Raw genomic sequence first — 19,932 nt, 5'->3', positions numbered from 1 at the left:
TAACAATGGTGATGATGCTCTTCCCCAATAACAATGGTGGTGGTTCTCTTCCCCAATAACAATGGTGATGATGCACTTCACCAATAACAATGGTGATGATGCTCTTCCCCAATAACAATGGTGATGATGCTCTTCCCCAATAACAATGGTGATGATGCTCTTCACCAATAACAATGGTGATGATGCTCTTCCCCAATAGCAATGGTGGTGGTTCTCTTCCCCAATAAGAATGGTGATGATGCTCTTCACCAATAACAATGGTGATGATGCTCTTCCCCAATAACATTGGTGATGATGCTCTTCCCCAATAACAATGGTGATGATTCTCTTCTCCAATAACAATGGTGATGCTCTTCCCCAATAACAATGGTGGTGATGCTCTTCTCCAATAACAATGGTGATGATGCTCTTCCCCAATAACAATGGTGATGATGCTCTTCCCCAATAACAATGGTGATGATGCTCTTCACCAATAACAATGGTGATGATGCTCTTCCCCAATAACAATGGTGATGATGCTCTTCCCCAATAACAATGGTGATGATTCTCTTCTCCAATAACAATGGTGGTGGTTCTCTTCTCCAATAACAATGGTGGTGATGTTCTTCTCCAATAACAATGGTGGTGATGTTCTTCTCCAATAACAATGGTGGTGATTCTCTTCTCCAATAACAATGGTGATGATGCTCTGCTCCAATAACAATGGTGGTGGTTCTCTTCTCCAATAACAATGGTGGTGATGTTCTTCTCCAATAACAATGGTGGTGATTCTCTTCCCCAATAACAATGGTGATGCTCTTCCACAATAACAATGGTGATGCTCTTCCCCAATAACAATGGTGGTGATGCTCTTCTCCAATAACAATGGTGGTGATGCTCTTCTCCAATACCAATGGTGGTGATGCTCTTCTCCAATAACAATGGTGGTGATGCCCTTCTCCAATAACAATGGTGGTGATGCTCTTCTCCAATACCAATGGTGATGATGCTCTTCTCCAATAACAATGGTGATGCTCTTCTCCAATAACAATGGTGGTGATGCTCTTCTCCAATAACAATGGTGGTGATGCTCTTCACCAATAACAATGGTGGTGATGCTCTTCTCCAATAACAATGGTGGTGATGCTCTTCTCCAATAACAATGGTGGTGATGCTCTTCTCCAATAACAATGGTAGTGATGCTCTTCTCCAATAACAATGGTGGTGATGCTCTTCTCCAATAATAACAATGGTGGTGATGCTCTTCGCCAATAACAATGGTGGTGATGCTCTTCTCCAATAACAATGGTGGTGATGCTCTTCTCCAATAACAATGGTGGTGATGCTCTTCTCCAATAACAATGGTGGCGATGCTCTTCTCCAATAACAATGGTGGTGATGTTCTTCTCTAATAACAATGGTGGTGATGCTCTTCTCAAATAACAATGGTGGTGATGCTCTTCTCAAATAACAATGGTGGTGATGCTCTTCTCCAATAACAATGGTGGTGATGCTCTTCTCCAATAACAATGGTGGTGATGCTCTTCTCCAATAACAATGGTGGTGATGCTCTTCTCCAATAACAATTGTGGCGATGCTCTTCTCCAATAACAATGGTGGTGATGTTCTTCTCTAATAACAATGGTGGTGATGCTCTTCTCAAATAACAATGGTGGTGATGCTCTTCTCCAATAACAATGGTGGTGATGCTCTTCTCCAATAACAATGGTGGTGATGCGCTTCTCTAATAACAATGGTGTTGGTGTTCTTTGAGATAGTTGTCAGCAACTTGAAAGTATCAGAAGCCATCGTCCCCGTTGCGGCAACGCTGCTGATGAAGTTGATGGGCCGATCGAGCCGGCGGCGAAAAAGCAAAGCTTCAATAATACCGCAAGGTTGAAAAATACAGAACCTAAAGACTGCATACCTCATTACCTCATGATGAGGAAAATAACTCTGTTGTCTTCTGCAGTCTGCGATTGTAAGCTGAAAGATGTTAATCGGTCAGCTTATATGACACATAAGTCAAGTGCTAAGCATGTTAATATGATCGAAGGCAAGAAACAACAAGTTGATCTCGGATCTTTCTTAAAGAAGTAAAAAGAGCCAAATATGCAGGAGAGAACAGCGAAGGTAGAATTCCTGCTCTCTGGTTTTATGGCAAAGCATCACCCGCCATTCCGTCAGTCCGATCATTCGACAGACTTGATGCAAGTTGTATGCGCAAATCATGCAAGTCAACGACTGCCATCATGGGTTGAGACCCCAGTCAAGAACATCTGTTGTCACTTTTCGAGAAGAAGCAAATGCATGCACGAATTTCAATTCATTCAAGAGGTGCTGGATGCTCCCGTCACCAGATACTCAAGTTATCCCAGACCAGGTGGCTATCTTGGGGCAAGGTAATCACCAGGATCGTCGAGCAGTGGGATGTACTGCTGTTATTAGTCCCCTACCTGTGTACACTGGAGGGGACTATAGGTTTGCACGCCGTCCCTCCGACCGTCCGTCAGTCCGTCAGTCCGTCACACAAAGAACAGTTTTCCGGACTTGTTTTCTAAACGCTTAACGCTAATGATTTCAAACTTTGCACATGGTTTCCTCATGATAAGTTACAGATCAAGTTCGAACTTCACGACGTTTCGATCATTTTTGACAAAGTTATGGCACTTTGAACTTTGGTAATTCTGATCATTCTGATGATCCTTAACTCAGTGCCATTTTAAGTTTTAATTTCCTTTAAAAAAGATTTTCTCTGCAATAATAGGACCGATTGAGTTCAAAGTTTCACCGTAGGTGGGACTCGGTCTGTAGAATATTTTAATGGTAATTGTGACGTCACTGGTCACGTGGTTCGGCCGCCATATTGTTTTTCGTGAAAACACGAAAACCCATTTTTCTCTGCAACGGCTGAACAGATCGAGGCCAAACTTTGCAGGAAGAATCGCATACCCATGACGAACAAAAAAGTCAACGAGCATGACGTCATGCGTCACATGGTTTCAGAGTTATGACGTTTTTAAGCATGAACCTTTAAAACCGAGCTCCTCTGTCAATTTTCATCCAATCGAGGGGAAACTTCACAGATCTGTTCAGCATGTCAGTCTAGTAAAATGTCCTTTTGGAATTTGCGATAGGGCACGTGGTTTGGCAGATATCGTTAATTAAACGAAAATATTTTTTTAAAATGGATATCTCTTGTTTATTCTAGAGTTCTCCTCAAGCCGCACCGCGCGCCCTCAGCCTCGGCTCACGAACGTCAACAGCGCGACACAGCGCGCGCTTTCGGGAGGGGTGGAGCCAAGCCGAGCAACATATATATATACACATCGATCATTGATCGTGAACCGGAAAATATAATAAATTACTGATATTTAGCGACTCGAAAGGTTCTTTATCAACAACTTATTTTCTCGTGCTTCTGCTGACCTGTCTGCAAGGTGTATAAATCGAAGTCCCGAGTGCGAATCACAGGTGAGCCCGTCCTGAGGTAATTAGCGATTGGGAGCGATTCAGAACCTGTGGGTAAATAACCCTTGGCAATTTCCCCAACAGTTTTCCGGACGACAGACTGCCGGTAGGGGACATGTATTGCAGCGCAATACTCAGAATGCTTGTTTTTCCTGTCCCAGTCGCCGGTCAACAACGTAAACTCCTGGATGTTAGACAGACCGACCCTCAGTGGACTTCAAGTACATATCAAAATGCACTGCATTACTGGATGAAGTGCTACTCCAGAATGCAGAAACTCGTTTCAAGGACTTCCGAATGGACCTGTGCCCGCAGGTCAAGAAGACGTTTCCACTGGAGTCAGATTGTGTATTGTCCCTTCTACCATGCCTTGTGCTACTCCAGAATGGAGAAACTCGTTTCAAGAAGGACTTCTGAATGGACCTGTGGGACCTCTGTGCTCAGGACCTCTGTGCCCGCAGATCAAGAAGACGTTTCCACTGGAGTCAGATTGTGTATTCTCCCTTCTACCATGCCTTGACCTGAAGGTGATGTCAAAATGTCGCTGATTTATCAATCGGATGCCTAAGTAACACGTTCCCAAGTTTGATCACCGAGGGAGAAATTAATAACCTCGATGATCAATGGAGAGCTATTTTTCTTATGTGCGGGCCAGTGTCTCGGACATCAGTGAATCACCCTTGGAATTCTGGGACCAGCTGAAAACCGTCAAACATGGTAATGGCAGACACTCATCTGCTTGTGTCGAGCATGGTTTTCCTGAAGTAAATATAGTGAAAATGCCGAGAATCAACAGACTGCACTAATGCTACACCTGGAAACCGTCACACCAGCTCGTGCAAGATCTTCAGTTCGGCAAATGCTTCCGTTGGTATCAGGAGAGGCTCAACAAGGAGGGACAAGGAGTCTCCCCCTATGATGTCGTGGGAGATGATGATTGGGTTATGTAGATCATGTGACATTGTTAAATTTTCATTGTGTTCCTTTTGAGCGACCCTTGGAATTGTTTGCTTTGCGCTAATAAATAGTTATGGGGCCTACTGAATATCAGACCTCGTTATACGTATTGTACCTGGGTTGGTAGGAGATTAGCATTCTTGGGATTCCAACATTCGGAATCTGGGGATTTCCAGAATCAGCGAGTGACCAGTGATTGAATTGGAATTGGAGCAATGAACGTGTCTGTCTACAAGGTAGTGAGGTCTAAACCAGAAGAGACCGATGGTGGGTGGTTCGTGTGCAGCCACGCGGCTGCTGGTTGCATCATTTTCTGTGGGCGAGTCTACCGCTGATGCAATGCCTTTCTATAACCAGTCATCTGGTACTCATTTCGCCGACCTCAGAAGGATGACAGGCTGAGTCAACCCCACCTGGCATTAATTCAACGGGATTCAAACTCAGGACCTTAGGATCCCAAGCCCACCACCATAACCATGAGGCCAACACCAGGTATAGAGAGATCTAACTCGGGACCTTAGGATCCCAAGCTCGCCACCCTAACCATGAGGCCAACACCAGGTACAGAGAGATCTAACTCGGGACCTTAGGATCCCAAGCTCGCCACCCTAACCATGAGGCCAACACCAGGTATAGAGAGATCTAACTCGGGACCTTAGGATCCCAAGCTCGCCACCCTAACCATGAGGCCAACACCAGGTATAGAGAGATCTAACTCGGGACCTTAGGATCCCAAGCTCGCCACCCTAACCATGAGGCCAACACCAGGTATAGAGAGACATGCTAAACTCTGCAAAAAAAACCTTAGAGGAACTGAAAAGTGGGCTGAGACATATGTCACATGATTTCAGAGCTAACATAGTCATCGGAATGTGAGGAAAAAGCTCAGGGATGAAATGTAACAAAGGAGTGAAGAAGAAAACCCGATTATACTATTGCCTTCACAATCCCACACAACAACCACTTATTATAAGTCAGGTGTGGAGTCGTAGCCGCAGACAGTCACTTCGCTGATATCTGAATTTACAAGAGGCATGCCAAGCAGTTTGCACCACCCAGTGACTCCGAACCCAGTCCGACACCATGTCGGTTATCCTTAAAAGTTATTCAACCCACATTGGGTCAGAGATTATCGAAACTTGGAAAAGATTTACGTCAGCGCGGCAAGATGCGTAACGGGGAGGAGCCATGACGCACGCACGCGCATGGCCAATGGGAGGCCGCCTTACAGGCATGCTCCCCTCCTCCACCAAGTGTGAGCGTCAGGAGCCATCAGGGAACCGATCGCTGGGCCCGATGTATTTGCTCATACCAGAGCCCGTCGAATGACACCAGTAATTGAGTTACTTTGTAGTACGTGATCAGGAAGCGACTCACGTCATCATAAGGGGATATCTGAACTATCCAGATAGTGACTGGAAAATGTAGCATAAAACTACTTCACCTGAGCACTGGCACCCCCACCTCCAGAATTTAATTGCTGAGCCTAAACAATCCCATGGTGTCCTTTCATGAAGTTGTTCTGCGGCACCCTTGCAAAATTGCTGCTTCACATACAGCAGTGGAGGGGAGGAGGCACTTCATCAGCCTCTCACATTTTAAAACGCTTTTGGGTCAATGTGTAAAACTTCCTGTTCCTGACCTAATGGTGTAACCTGACCTAAAGACTGATACCTGCCTTTTAAGGTTGTTTTTTTTAAAATCCTGGGTGTCCTCTTTTTACACTTCTCAGCTTTCCATTTTACTTCCTCTTTAAAAAAAATTCATAAACAAGTAAAGAACCCCCAAAAAGCATCACCCTGACATTTCCTTCCTTCACCCATTCTTTATCTTTCATTCTCAATTACCTCCAAAGAAAACAAATTTAAACAGATGTTTGGTACTCCAGAACTTTAAAATACAAGAAAACAAAATAAGAATAACCAAAGCTTTACGTGCTGTACCCCTCAAGGTAATTCACAGCAAGAGACCTGAACAGGTGAGAGATCGTGCTTTTATAAGCATGTCGATGTAACAGCAACACCGATTGGTTCATCAGTCATGATGTAATAATTGGTATTCTGAACACCCATTGGTTGGCTCAGTCACCACTATCCCTGGCTCAGATTGGCTGGAGCGGACTTAAGAGCGATGACACCATTTGCATCAATACCTAGGAGGGAGGGGGGTGGGGGGAATGGGATTCCCCCTTGAGACTCAATATTTGCTGACATACCATGGACACCTTTAATCTTTCCGTGTTAAAAGAGCATGAGAGAATGTACAAATTCCTTTTGACGTCACAGTATAGTGTAGATTTGATAATCCGTTTATTGATGAAGACAGGAATAGCCTTGTGTCTAAAACAAGCTTTGGGGGAACCCCATCCCCCTCCCTCTGAGCTTTCTTCTTACTTTAAAAGCGTTCATGGACTTTTTTTTTGTCTATGACTATTTTTGTCTTTTTCTTTTTGTCTTTCATGGACTTTTAAAAGCTTTCATGAAAAATGTGTCCTTTTTCCAAATTTATCCTCAATACTGGACTCTTTAAATGACATATGAAAGGAAACGAGGCCTTTTGGCGAAGATGAGAGGACTCAAAACTTTTGCAAGGACTCAAAAGGGGACTCAATCCTTTTGACGAGAAGTCCAAATATGACCATGCAATGCATCCTAGCCCTTCGGGGTTGGGGTGTATGTGTTTGTTGTGAGCGTGTACTTCATCCTTCGGGTTGAGATGCACGGAAAGCTAAAGATTTATTTTACCTTATTTTTTTATTGTTATTATAAACAAGGCTTTCACCATTAGAGGGTGCGTTTTCAGCGACTCGCTTCCGCTTTTAACCTGCGGTTGCCAGCGCAAAAATATACAAGTCAACGATCGTCTTTTAAACATAATTTTCATGATGTAAACGAAAGAATGGCAATTCTAAATTGTTAAATATAACTGGTGTTCCTGGATGCAAATCGGACTCCCGAAAACACGATAAAGATCCATGGAGAGGTGTGGAGTTCATACTATATCCTGTTACAAGTGAACGGAGGCATTAGATAACACACACACATATGCACACACTTTCTCTTTACCAATAGATGCAAAAATCTAATGTAATTACCTCCTCCACTGAAGGTGGTTGAAGGTTGTGTTTTCACAGCTGTCTGTCAACAGGATATCTCAAAGTTGTGGACTGATTCAGCCAAAATTTGGTAGAGGATGGGTATGTGACAAAGACGGAATGATTCGCTTTTGGTGAAGATTTGAATCCGAATCAGAGAATTTTATAAGTGATTCTTCACCATTGAGTGATGGGGCTAAAACCAATAAAAAGCATATTTCCTTCCAGCCCCAGATGTAACCTCCCATCGGTGTTGAGAAGCACCCATATCATACTGTTTCTCCTTCAGTGAGGTCTGCCTGGTACATCCAGCTCCCACACATAAATATTAGCTGGCACAAGATTTATGTATTTTCACATCGTGAAGATGTCTTGTTGAAGAGTTGGTTACCCCCCTTACTTTGGTGGTAATGACGCACAGCATTGTCTTTCCAATTGCAGATGTTCATTAAATCCAAGCCATGTTCAAGCATGCTACATTCATAGCAAGTACTCTCACCAGGTTCAAAGTTCACTCACTGGCAGCGACCGTCAAGGTTTGGGTAACACGCACCCGTCCATGTATGTTGTCTGGAGTCTGCAGTACGGGTATCGGCATTATCTCAACCATGTCGGTGAACTGAGAAAGTCCTCCAACTCTAGTTGTGCAGAGGCACACCCCTTTCTCAAGTATTTTGGCTTCTTTTAGAAGCTTTGTGAGCCATTTTACCTAACAACCCTTATCTTGCACACACGACATACATTAGCGTGCCCTGACATAAAGGGGTTTCTGCAGATACACAGAGCATTCTGGGATATATTATGTCATTTCAGGCCCCTAATACACCACACATTTTCTTCTTACCCATTGCAATTCCCAACTCTTCACACAATTTGTTTTCCAAATCTCCCCATCACGCAAAAGCTCGGTCCAATCAACCGTCCCTCAGAACTAACAGTTCTAACCTTCCTCTGTACATTCAATATTCTTCTTTTCATCCATGTCACAAAGTCTGCTAAAGTTCATCAAAATTGGAGATCATGAGAAAGCCAATCTGTAGAGTATGTCGGCATAAGACCACCAATGTAAGGCAGTCTGTATCCTTCATACATCACACACCCCCAACTGCACATTCACCTCCCCGCATCAAAATTAGGTGTACCAGTACTATCCCAAACTCTCCCCCACGCCCCTTACTCCCTCCATGCAAAATAAATTAAGGGCACTCCTTAATGTTTAGGCCACATCACTATGGAAATGAAAAATAACTTTTCAAAAATAAATCTTTATTGTAATTGATTAAAACACTTCCCCCTATTTTAAGGGTTCGGTCGATTGATGGTCGAATCTCCATTTCTTTAATTTGCATCTTCCTTCACACCTAATCTTTTCATTTTATTTCACACATCCCTGCCATGTTTTCTTTGGCCTGCCTCTTGTTTTTTTGTTTTTTTTCCATCTTCCTCAAAAAACAGCTGTTCACCACCATCTCAGATCATACTAAACAATTATTTTCTCCCCCCCCCCCCCCCCCCAAAACCAAGACAAAGGCTGTCTGACCTACTATCTTTGATGTAACGATGATTACATTCACAACATACCAAAGCCCTCATTAGCTCGGGGAATCAGGGAAAGGTCAACATGGTAAACAAGCGTTACGCCTAGGTCCCCCGTCGGTGAAGTGATGCGAGTTGACAAAGTTTAAGACGCAGAAAACATGCTATGATATGATATTTCACTCACAAGGTTCAGACATACATGGAGGTGGCTATATTGGATTTTGACGTGGCCACCCAATTTTAAACAGCGTTCTTCCTTATGCCTAGATACACCCACACACCAGATTAGAAGTTGGTACTTCGCTTATTTTTCAAGATATTCCACTCACAAGGTTCAGACATACATGGCGGCGGCCATCTTGGATTTTGACGTGGCGACCCAATTTTCAATAGCTTTCTTCCTTGTGCCGAGATACACCAAAACACCAGATTAGAAGTTGGTGCTTTGCTTATTTTTCAAGATATTATGCTCACAAGGTTCAGACATATATATATGGTGGCGGCCATCTTGGATTTTGACTTGGCGACCCAATTTACAATAGCCTTCTTCCTTATGCCGAGATACACCCACACACCAAATTAGAAGTTGGTACTTCGCTTATTTTTCAAGATATTCATCTCACAAGGTTCAGACATACATGGCGGTGGCCATCTTGGATTTTGACGTGGCGACCCAATTTTAAACAGAGTTCTTGCTTGTGCCTAGATACACCCACACACCAGATTAGAAGTTGGTACTTCGCGTACTTTTCAAGATATTTTGCTCACAAGGTTCAGACATATATATGGTGGCGGCCATCTTGGATTTTGACGTGGCGACGCAATTTTCAATAGCCTTCTTCCTTATGCCGAGATACACCCACACACCAAATTAGAAGTTGGTACTTCGCTTATTTTTCAAGATATTCATCTCACAAGATTCAGACATACATGGCGGTGGCCATCTTGGATTTTGACGTGGCGACCCAATAGATACACCCACACACCAGATTAGACGTTGTTACTTCGCTTATTGTTCGAGATATTTCGCTCACAAGTTTCAGACATATATATGGTAGCGGCCATCTTGGATTTTGACGTGGCGACCCAATTTTCAATGGCGTTCGTCCTTATGCAGAGATACACCCACACACCAGATTAGAAGTTGGTACTTCGCTTATTTTTCAAGATATTCATCTCACAAGGTTCGGACATACATGGCGGCGGCCATCTTGGATTTTGACGTGGCGACCCAATTTTCAATAGCGTTCTTCCTTATGCCTAGATACACCCACGCACCAGATTAGAAGTTGGTACTTCGCTTATTTTTCAAGATATGCAGGTTACAAGGTTCAGACATACATGGCATCAGACATACATGGCGGCAGCCATCTTGGATTTTGACGTGGCGACCCAATTTTAAACAGCGTTCTTGCTTGTGCCTAGATACACCCACACACCAGATTAGAAGTTGGTACTTTGCTTATTTTTCAAGATATTTCGCTCACAAGGTTCAGACATATATATGGTGGCGGCCATCTTGAATTTTGACGTGGCTACGCAATTTTCAATAGCCTTCTTCCTTATGCCGAGATACACCCACACACCAAATTAGAAGTTGGTAGTTCGCTTATTTTTCATGATATTCATCTCACAAGGTTCAGACATACATGGCGGTGGCCATCTTGGATTTTGACGTGGCGACCCAATAGATACACCCACACACCAGATTAGACGTTGGTACTTCGCTTATTTTTCAAGATATGCAGGTTACAAGGTTCAGACATACATGGCATCAGACATGCATGGCGGTGGCCATCTTGGATTTTGACGTGGCGACCCAATAGATACACCCACACACCAGATTAGACGTTGGTACTTCGCTTATTTTTCATATTTCGCTCACAAGGTTCAGACGTATATGTGGCGACCCAATTTTCAATAGCGTTCTTCCTTATGCCGAGATACACCCACACACCAGATTAGAAGTTGGTACTTCGCTTATTTTTCATGATATTTCGCTCACAAGGTTCAGACATATATGTGGCGGCCATCTTGAATTTTGACGTGGCGACCCGATTTTAAACAGCGTTCTTCCTTGTGCCTAGATACACCCACACACCAGATTAGAAGTTGGTACTTCGCTTATTTTTCAAGATATGCAGGTTACAAGGTTCAGACATACATGGCATCAGACATACATGGCGGCGGCCATCTTGGATTTTGACGTGGGTTGCACCCACACACCAAATTCGAATGCGGTCCTTCGCTTACGCACGCACGCACGCCCGGACGGACGGAGGGGAAAGCCATAGTCCCCCTTTCGCTCCGCTGAGCGACGGGGGACAATAACTGCCATCAAGCATAATTAGCATTCATACATAGTAAGCAATTAACTGAGACAAAGCTTCTGCACTGACAAGCATAAATGTGTGGATTACCTGGCTATATATGCTGAACAAAGATTTTCCAACAACAACCTAAAGTCTGTGTACCAGGTATTGTGTACCTTGCACTCCATCAAGTCACCATTTTATCGTTTGATCTGCAGGTATTCGGGTAAGCCGTCGTCATCTACCGCATGCCAAATTAATCGGTAGTGAGTATTATGGTTAACGCCTCCACTCCTCCTTTTTCGGCAGTTATTTGCATCTATCATCTCCAGTCAAATGATTATGTGTCTGGTGGGCTATCACTTATCCCAGACCGATTCAACACAATCATTGACAAGCATCATGGGAAAGATTGAAATACACAGGATGCTCAGACCTATGAGGTAGGGCCTAGGGCCTTACTTTCTGCAGTACAATCACACGAGAGCTCTGGAAGCACAAGTCAGTCTTTGAACCCCATGCAGTTTCATGGACTAGATGCTGAAAGACCAGCTTACAAAGGAGTGGCTCTGTGGACTTCAGATGGCGATGGAACTCTTGCAGTTTCAGCACTAGTTGAGCAACACAAATCCATACATCAAGTAGTTTTGTGAAGTGAGGCTAGAAGACAGAGCTTTCTTGTGGAGGGTGAATGATTAATCAGGCATTAAATAAATGATTGTTTATCATCCAACAACTTTATTTAGAAAAAAGGGAAAAAAAGTTTTTATGAAGAGCAAGTTCAAAGTGATGCAAAGTAAATAAAAACAACTTTTTGCTTTGCTTATTTTAATCCAAACATCGAACATTATCTCATAACGCCGGATGTAAGGTTATAGGCCGGTAGCAACTCTGTGGGAAATGACATTTCGTTTGGTGTCCGAGGTGCTAAAATTTTACCATGCGAAAAGTTGTTGAATCTAATGGTGTTGAACATATCAAAAGTTCTCCAAAATATATTGGCCCAAACATATGTTACGAGATGAAATTGTGTGCACTATATTGTCTTGCCCACTTGCCTATCTCGGGTGCCGTTGTACCGCCTTTCGCATATGTAGACAGGTGTCAGCCAATCACATAACAGAATATGATCATGTGACTTCTGTGATCAACTGTCATGGCTGCGCCCATGACTGACCGTGTTGCATCGCATCATAGCGATTTCTACCGGCCTGCAGGAATTCGTGTCTTCTCATGTAATCGAGAACACTAAGGACTTCTACTCACCAATCAAAACCCAAAAGCTGAAGACGTTTGCTGACTTGAGGAGGCCTCCTAAAGGTGGGAGCAAAGGTCTCACGGCCTTGCGGTCAGATTACAAACTGCTGGCGAGGTTTCTCATCATCGCTCAAACCCATCAGCTTGACTTGAGAGGTGTTTTGTCCTATTCACTTAGTCCCATTTCCTTACCCTTGTCTACATGTGATGGGAGTTTAGCTAAAACCGCCAAGTCTGCGCTACTGGATAGCATTGAGAAGAAGGTTGAGGGACTGGCCGTTTCCTGTTCAAGTGGATCAGCCCTCATGATCGACGCCATGGGTTTGATACACGGCCTTGGCCGCATTCCTGATACTTTTGGTGATTTAGCAAACCTTGTGGTCGGTGTCATCGTCCAGCTGATGAGGAGATTCAGGTCCACTCGGGCCGACTTCATTTGTGATCAGTACCCGAAAATCTCCATCAAAAACGCCGAGCGCTCTCGTCGGTACAGCGAGACTGGGACAAATTTCATCCACCTCTATGGCAGTTCTCAGAAGGTACCATCACAGCGGAAAAAATTCATTGGGGATGGCAGAAACAAAGAGGCCTTGTTCAAATTCTTGTTTGAGACCTGGCAATCTCACCCCCTGCCTCATTGTAATCAGGACTACTCTCTTTTCGTCACCCACGGTCAGGAATGTCATGAGCTCAGTGTGTCCGCGCAGGCGACTCAGTCACCTGATGTCCGTGTCGTATCAGAGCTGTTCTGTGACCATTAAGAGGCTGATACCAGACTGTTGCTTCATGCGAAACATGCAAGGCAGAGCCACGACAGTGTCGTGATACACAGTCCTGACAGTGATGTAGCCATCAGAGCGATCAGCTTGTGGAAGGACAGTCAGACACGGTTATTGTTTTCTACCGGGCACAAGAACACCACAAGGGTACTCGATATTGGAACCGTGAGGGCTACATTGGGCGAGTCTGTGTGTGACTGTCTGATTGGTTTACACGTTTTCACTGGCTGCGACTCGGTCAGCTCATTCAAAGGGAAAGGAAAATGTCGTCCTTTCACCATGTTGTGCGACAGTGCAGATTTTCAAACAGCTTTCACAGAGCTGGGCTCATCGTTTTTCTTGTCTGAGGAAACCGAATCGGTGTTACAGAAGTTTGTTGTGGCCTTGTATACCAGTCAATTCTCAACGTCGGACCTCCATGAAGCGAGGTATAAACTCTTCTGTCTGTCCTTATCGCCAAACGAAGCGACTCTTCCGCCGACTAAAGATGCCCTACATCAACATTCACTGAGAGCTGCCTACCAATCCTGTATACATCGGAGTTCCTTCGTCCCATTGATGCAGGCCCCCTCCCCACAAGAGCATGGCTGGGTGGTTGACGGAGAGGATTTGGGGATTGTGTGGTTGACGGAGAGGATTTGGGGATTGTGTGGATGACTCGCGCACCCGCTCCTAAATCAGTACTGGAAGCGGTGGCATGTTCCTGTAAGAAAACTAAATGTACGTCTGGTCGCTGTTCATGCCTAAATTCGGGCCTTTCATGCACAGACATGTGTTTGTGCCAAGAGTGTGACAACGGTACCAATACGACGACGGAAAATGCATTCGAAAATGGGTCCGGGAGTGATGACAGCGACATAGAAAACGACCATTAGCATTTCAATATTTGAGCTGTTGAAATCTGATGCCCAATGCCCATATATGGTTGTGATTTACGGTGTTTTTAAGGTTTCTCCGTTGTTCACTCTATATTGTTTTTTACCTGTATTGTTTGAGAAACGTTTTTGTAAGTACGGTACGGTACTAATAAACACGCTGTGAATAGCTCTGACTGTCAGCACGGCCTACTGTTTTCCCTAATTCACCTCAAGGATCTTGAGCAATGCTCGCTCCATGACCATCCATCTCATTCCGCGGTTGTTCACTTCGTGAGTGAGTTACCAACCTCAAGAGTGTTCAGGAGGATCAATTTATCTTCAGTGAACCGCCCAAGCCCAACGTACAGTCTATCCGCTTATCGCATATCAACCCTTTTGCCAATCAAAATTAAGCAGTGTACACAGAATGGTTTTCGCATATTATACAATTATATGAGGGATTTACACGAGGGGGGGGACCAATGACCGGACGTTTTTTTTAAAATCTTCATTTACCCGAGAGGGGGTCATCCCCGGGAAAATTTTGAAAGCTAGATTGCCTGAGATGCAATCTGTGGCCATATTGCGCCCGTTGCTGAAGTTGCAGCTAAGCCTGAATAGTTTCTTGTTATTTTTGAAAAACGTCATGGCCCTGAGGGGGGATGGCCCCATGGACACCCCCGGGAAAATTTTGAAAGCTAGATTGCCTGAGATTGCCGAGGGGGGGGGGGGGGCGGGGGCATGGCACCATGCCCCCCCTCGCTATGCCACTGGGGTTGGAAATTCAACACCGGATGATCAGAAGGGCCTTTTCACATCCCCCGACTGCTGGCGGCACGTTTATGGTCCTCATATAATCGTATAAATGCCGCAGTAAAGATGTTTTCTTTTTAAAGGTATTTTGTCGAAAGGGATAAACTACTATATCTTTAAGGGCCTCCATACCCTTAATGGGCAAGAGTTGGACGGATAACCTTTTCTCTGATGTTTGGTGTACCAACAGTTAGCATCAGGTGAAATTTCACCGAGCACCCATTCCGCGGAACGAAATTTCATTTCTTGGTCCTTACCAAGGTTTTGCTACCGGCCTATTACTACGGTTACCAGATCAGTGCCACTTGACCCAGCATGGGAAACATCTGTCGAACAATCAAGAATGAACTTAAACTTTATGGGGTGTGGAATAATGTTTATAATCCGTCAACATTAAAGGCAACTTACTCTTCATCAAAAAAGCTCAAAAACCATAAATGCACCAAACTTGTAACAACTTGAAAAAAAACAAATGGTGATCAAGCCACCTGGTGGAACTTGTATGCAAATAGTATGCACGACAAAGACATGAGGAGACATTAATGTACTTCACATGAATTACAAGGACGTCGATCGTCGATGGACAAATACATCAAGTAGATGGGATTTTAACCTCAGTTTATAACATTACAAGCCACAGGTTAAGATTGGAATGGGTAAAAAGGCCAACATGGTATTACTGACAAACTCTATCCTGCCTCTTTATCACAAATTTCCCTGCTCCAAAAAAAATCCTCAATCTTCACAATATTTCACACATTTTAGCTTTCAAAAATAACCCAAATATCAAATAACCTTCAAGCAAACAAGTCGAACAAAATTCAGGCCACACCTCGCAATAGCTTACGGGCTGGAGGGTGACAACACGTGGTAAATAAGTGTTGGCAAGCTTGGACGATATCTTTTCCTTGGGGGTCCATCAAATCCATCCTTGTGCTTCTCACCCATCGCTCAGAGCACACAGGTGTTTTCCACAATGTGTCTTCACTAGAGATCATACTGCACCACATCAACGTTCACCTACCAGAAAGCTACCACACTAATTACTTCCTTCAGAAATGTTGGTGTTTCACACCTGAATAAGAGGGCCGACCTGGAGTTCAAGGAAGAATGAAGAGCTAGTCTTACTGGCAAAGACTAATGTCATTTGATAATCCTATCTGTAGTTCCAACCGACAGAATAAATCGGCCCAAATGATTCAATATTCTTGTTTTAATTAAACAAAACTAGACACCTGTCCTACTTACACCCCACACTGCACCAATGAGCTTCAGAATTAACATTCCGATTAAAATAAAAACGTTGGGGTTGGGGGGAGGGAGAATAATCTTTTATACGTCTTCCATTCGTATAATAATTTTAATACCAGAAACGTCAGATGCATCCTTCTCTATTAACCACTAAAACACGAGAATATATATATATATATATATATATATATATATATATATATATATATATATATATATATATATATATATATATATATATATATGGAAGCTGCCGTTACGTTAAAGGAAATGAACGTCCCATTGTGGTGTTTGTATGAATTAGCCAATAAACCATGGAAGATTCTAAGCTGAGGAACACAATTCAAAAACTAAGGAGAAGTCATTCTCCCTTTAAACAAATATCAGTGTCTTTCAAGCATCATGGCGAAGGTGGAAAAGAGCTCAATGGTCTTTCTTTTCTAAACCTGCACTGCTTCCAAAGAGTGATGTCTCACTCCGTTTCTCTGTAATTCGACGGAACATACAGCGTTGTACAATACCATCAAAACTTTGCAAATAGAACAGGGAGACAAATCGAAGGAAGCCCATGGAGAAAACCTGTTGAGAAGACAAGGAATGAAGAAGCAAGTTAATAGAAAATTTGTCTTATTGAAGCAGTGTTGCTTTTGCTTTAATTATTACTGTAAGACCTGATATATATATATATATATATATATATATATATATATATATATATATATATATATATATATATATATATATATATATATAATGCGGTGTATATATATATCATAGACTCCTTTAGAGAAGGATTGGAACGTTACGACCTCAGGGTTTGTAACTTGAGTCTGAGTTCCCATTTTCTATCTCGTTTTCTATGAATGCCTCGTTTTCTATGCAAATACCACAGCACCTTACTATTGGATGGATTGGAATGAAATTGACATATGACATGTAATTTATGTAATAAAATAATAAATAAATAAATAAATAAATAAAATATAATAGTCTGTATTATAACAGATGAGTTTCCCTCGAAAAAATAATTTGAATATACATAATTTTTTTCCATTTGGCAACTTTATTTTTAAACAATTTTGTTTTTATTTTTTTTGATTTGTGTATTAATTTATTTTATTTTTTTTTGTGTATTAATTATTATTTATTTTAAAATTAATTGTGATATTTCACATTTAATATTTCGGAAATCAGCAAAATAATATGTTTCTCTTCTCTTTCAGAAACTGTCCAGCTGGTGATCTCACAGGATCTTTGTTTTGTTTCCTGCTTTCATGACAAGATGCCACGTCGTTGCAGCTGCTTTGGCTGTAAAGGAAACTATGATGGGACGCCTTATGTAAAGGACCTATCCGATCCTGAGGAGAGGGAGAGATGGATATTGGCAATGCCGAATGAGAAAGAAAGCTTGAGGCGCTTGAAGGAGATATATATTTGTGAGACACATTTCAATTGTAAATGGGTGTCAGTTAAGGGTGGCAAGTGACCCAAAGAACCCCCATCAATATTTCCTGGATTACCGAAATCAGTTTTGAAGCAGGTTACTTCAGCCCCACGCCCAACATCATCTTCTACATCAGAATCAATAACTAAGAAGGTGCATGCAGCTGCTGAGGCTGCAGACAAGATCCAAGATTTCGACCACTTCTGCGCCAAAATCAGCTCCTATTTTCCTGGCTTTAACGTCATAAAAGACCAGAAAAACCTGTACCTATCAATAACTGACGCTACTGGACAAACTGTCAGGCAGTTCTTTCATTTCCAACAAGTCAGCTCACCTTTTGGATTCCTATTCTTGAATAGAGTTGAGAAAGATGGCATTGAGGTGCCCAAACGACTTTTTCCTTTGCAAAAGAACAGCTTGCTCTCAAAACGGTCCCAGATTCGATCCATAACTGACCAGGTAAACACCTATGAGTACACAAGCCAGGAAATTCTTCAGCACGTAATAAGCCAGCTCTGCAAGATGACTGAGGCACACGAGCTTCCTCATTTAACCTTCCTTCTGTTGCAGCTGCAGCATGTGTTCATACCTCCTGATGGTCGCTGATTTGATACCGATACTATGATTTTCGCAATGCAGCTTCACAACATATCACCCAGTGCATACAAAATGATTCGTCGATCCAGCTTAATCATTCTACCATCAACAAAAAAGGTAAAACAGGTGCTTTCTAGTAGTCTGCAGGACTCCAACCTCAAAACGTTGTTCGACCAGCTTAAGCCGCAGCAGCGTTTGGTCAATTTAATGTTGGACGAGGTAAAGCTGGTCGAGACATTGCGATTTTCTGGAGGGCATGTTCTAGGATACGCTCAAAATGCTGCAGCGGCAGGTGACCATGAAATGCTTGCTTCACATGCTATGGTTGTTGAAGTTGCCTGCCATTTTAGTGGTCCACGCTATATTCTACGCGTTTTGCCCTGCAAAAAACTAACTGCCGATCAGCTGAAGGAACTCCTCATCGAAGCTGCCTCAGCTGTAGTTGGTGCTGGCGGTACTGTGATTTCTTTGATATGTGACAATTGCAATACCAATCGCAGTGTTTATTCAAAACTTGGAGGACCGGGAAGTTGTCAAGTGCTATCGATTCAAGAGCAATCTATGTTCTTAGTGTACGACTACGTGCACATCTTCAAAAATGTTCGCAACAACTGGATTACTGTTGATGGCCAGACACTCTCATTTGTCATACATGGCAATGAGTACAAAGCTTACTGGAGTGATATTCGGAAGCTTTATGAGATCGACCGAGTTACTCCTATTCGCTTAACCAAGCTGACGCACACCGCTGTTTTCCCCAAGCACTTTCAACGCCAGAGCGTACCCTTGGTATGTCAGGTGTTCAATGACAAGACTGTCGCTGCCTTAAAGACCTTCAAGGATTCACTGGGCATCAGTGAAGGCACCATCATTCTCACCCAGACAATGAGTGAGTGGTTCAAGATGATGAATGTGAAAGACCGTTTCTCAGCTATCCATCTGCATGACGAATCCAGACAGCCTTGGACAGCAGACTGTACAAGTTTCACTAGGCTGGAGGAGGCCTGCCAAATTATATCTACCTGCGCATGGCAAGGAGGTGGTGGTCGTAAGCTGAAGCTAACTCGGCAAACTGCTGAAGCCTTCACTGTGTCCACGCGTAATAATGTGGATGCTGCCAAATTGCTTCTGGCAGAGAAAGACTTTGACTACGTTATTCCTGCTATATTCACGGATGAAGCCTTGGAAAAGTTTTTTGGCCAAGCCAGGCAAAGATGCGGTGGAAACTTCTACATTGACGTAGTTGACATTATGGCTGCAGCTAAAATTGCAAATTTGCAGACACTCGTTAAGCATGACATTATGCCAGAATCTAGTTATCGTGTGCTTGTTTGCGACAAGAATTGTGGTACTTCCATAAATCCAGATGAGCGAAGTGAACTCATTGACGAGATCACTCCTCATGACACTCAGGAACTCTTGAGGTCTGATGATGCCCTTAAGCATAAAGTTGTTTATTTGGCCAGATACCTTGTTCATAAATATGGTGATAGCACCAGTATGGAGGAGATCATGGATGATGAAGATGGTAACGAGGTGTCATCTGAGTTCCTAGATAATTTGAATAGAGGTGGACTGAGTG

At 43.1% G+C, this 19,932-nt stretch overlaps 1 protein-coding gene across 1 annotated transcript in view; it reads right to left on the bottom strand.

Moving 5' to 3' along the window:
- Positions 1–16,594: 16,594 nt before the first annotated feature.
- Positions 16,595–19,932, bottom strand: part of KDSR (3-ketodihydrosphingosine reductase) — a 72,529-nt gene continuing 69,191 nt past the window's right edge. The window contains exon 10 of the mRNA XM_068107483.2: positions 16,595–16,888. Coding sequence (XP_067963584.1) covers positions 16,733–16,888 — 156 coding nt within the window. The 3' untranslated portion in view covers positions 16,595–16,732. The remainder of the gene's footprint in view (positions 16,889–19,932) is intronic.

Source organism: Myxine glutinosa, chromosome 2, assembly GCF_964187855.1.
Source record: "Myxine glutinosa chromosome 2, kmMyxGlut1.1, whole genome shotgun sequence".
Lineage (NCBI taxonomy): Eukaryota > Metazoa > Chordata > Myxini > Myxiniformes > Myxinidae > Myxine > Myxine glutinosa.
The sequence above is the reverse complement of the archived record's forward strand: the minus strand, read 5'-3'. Positions and strand labels throughout refer to the sequence as shown.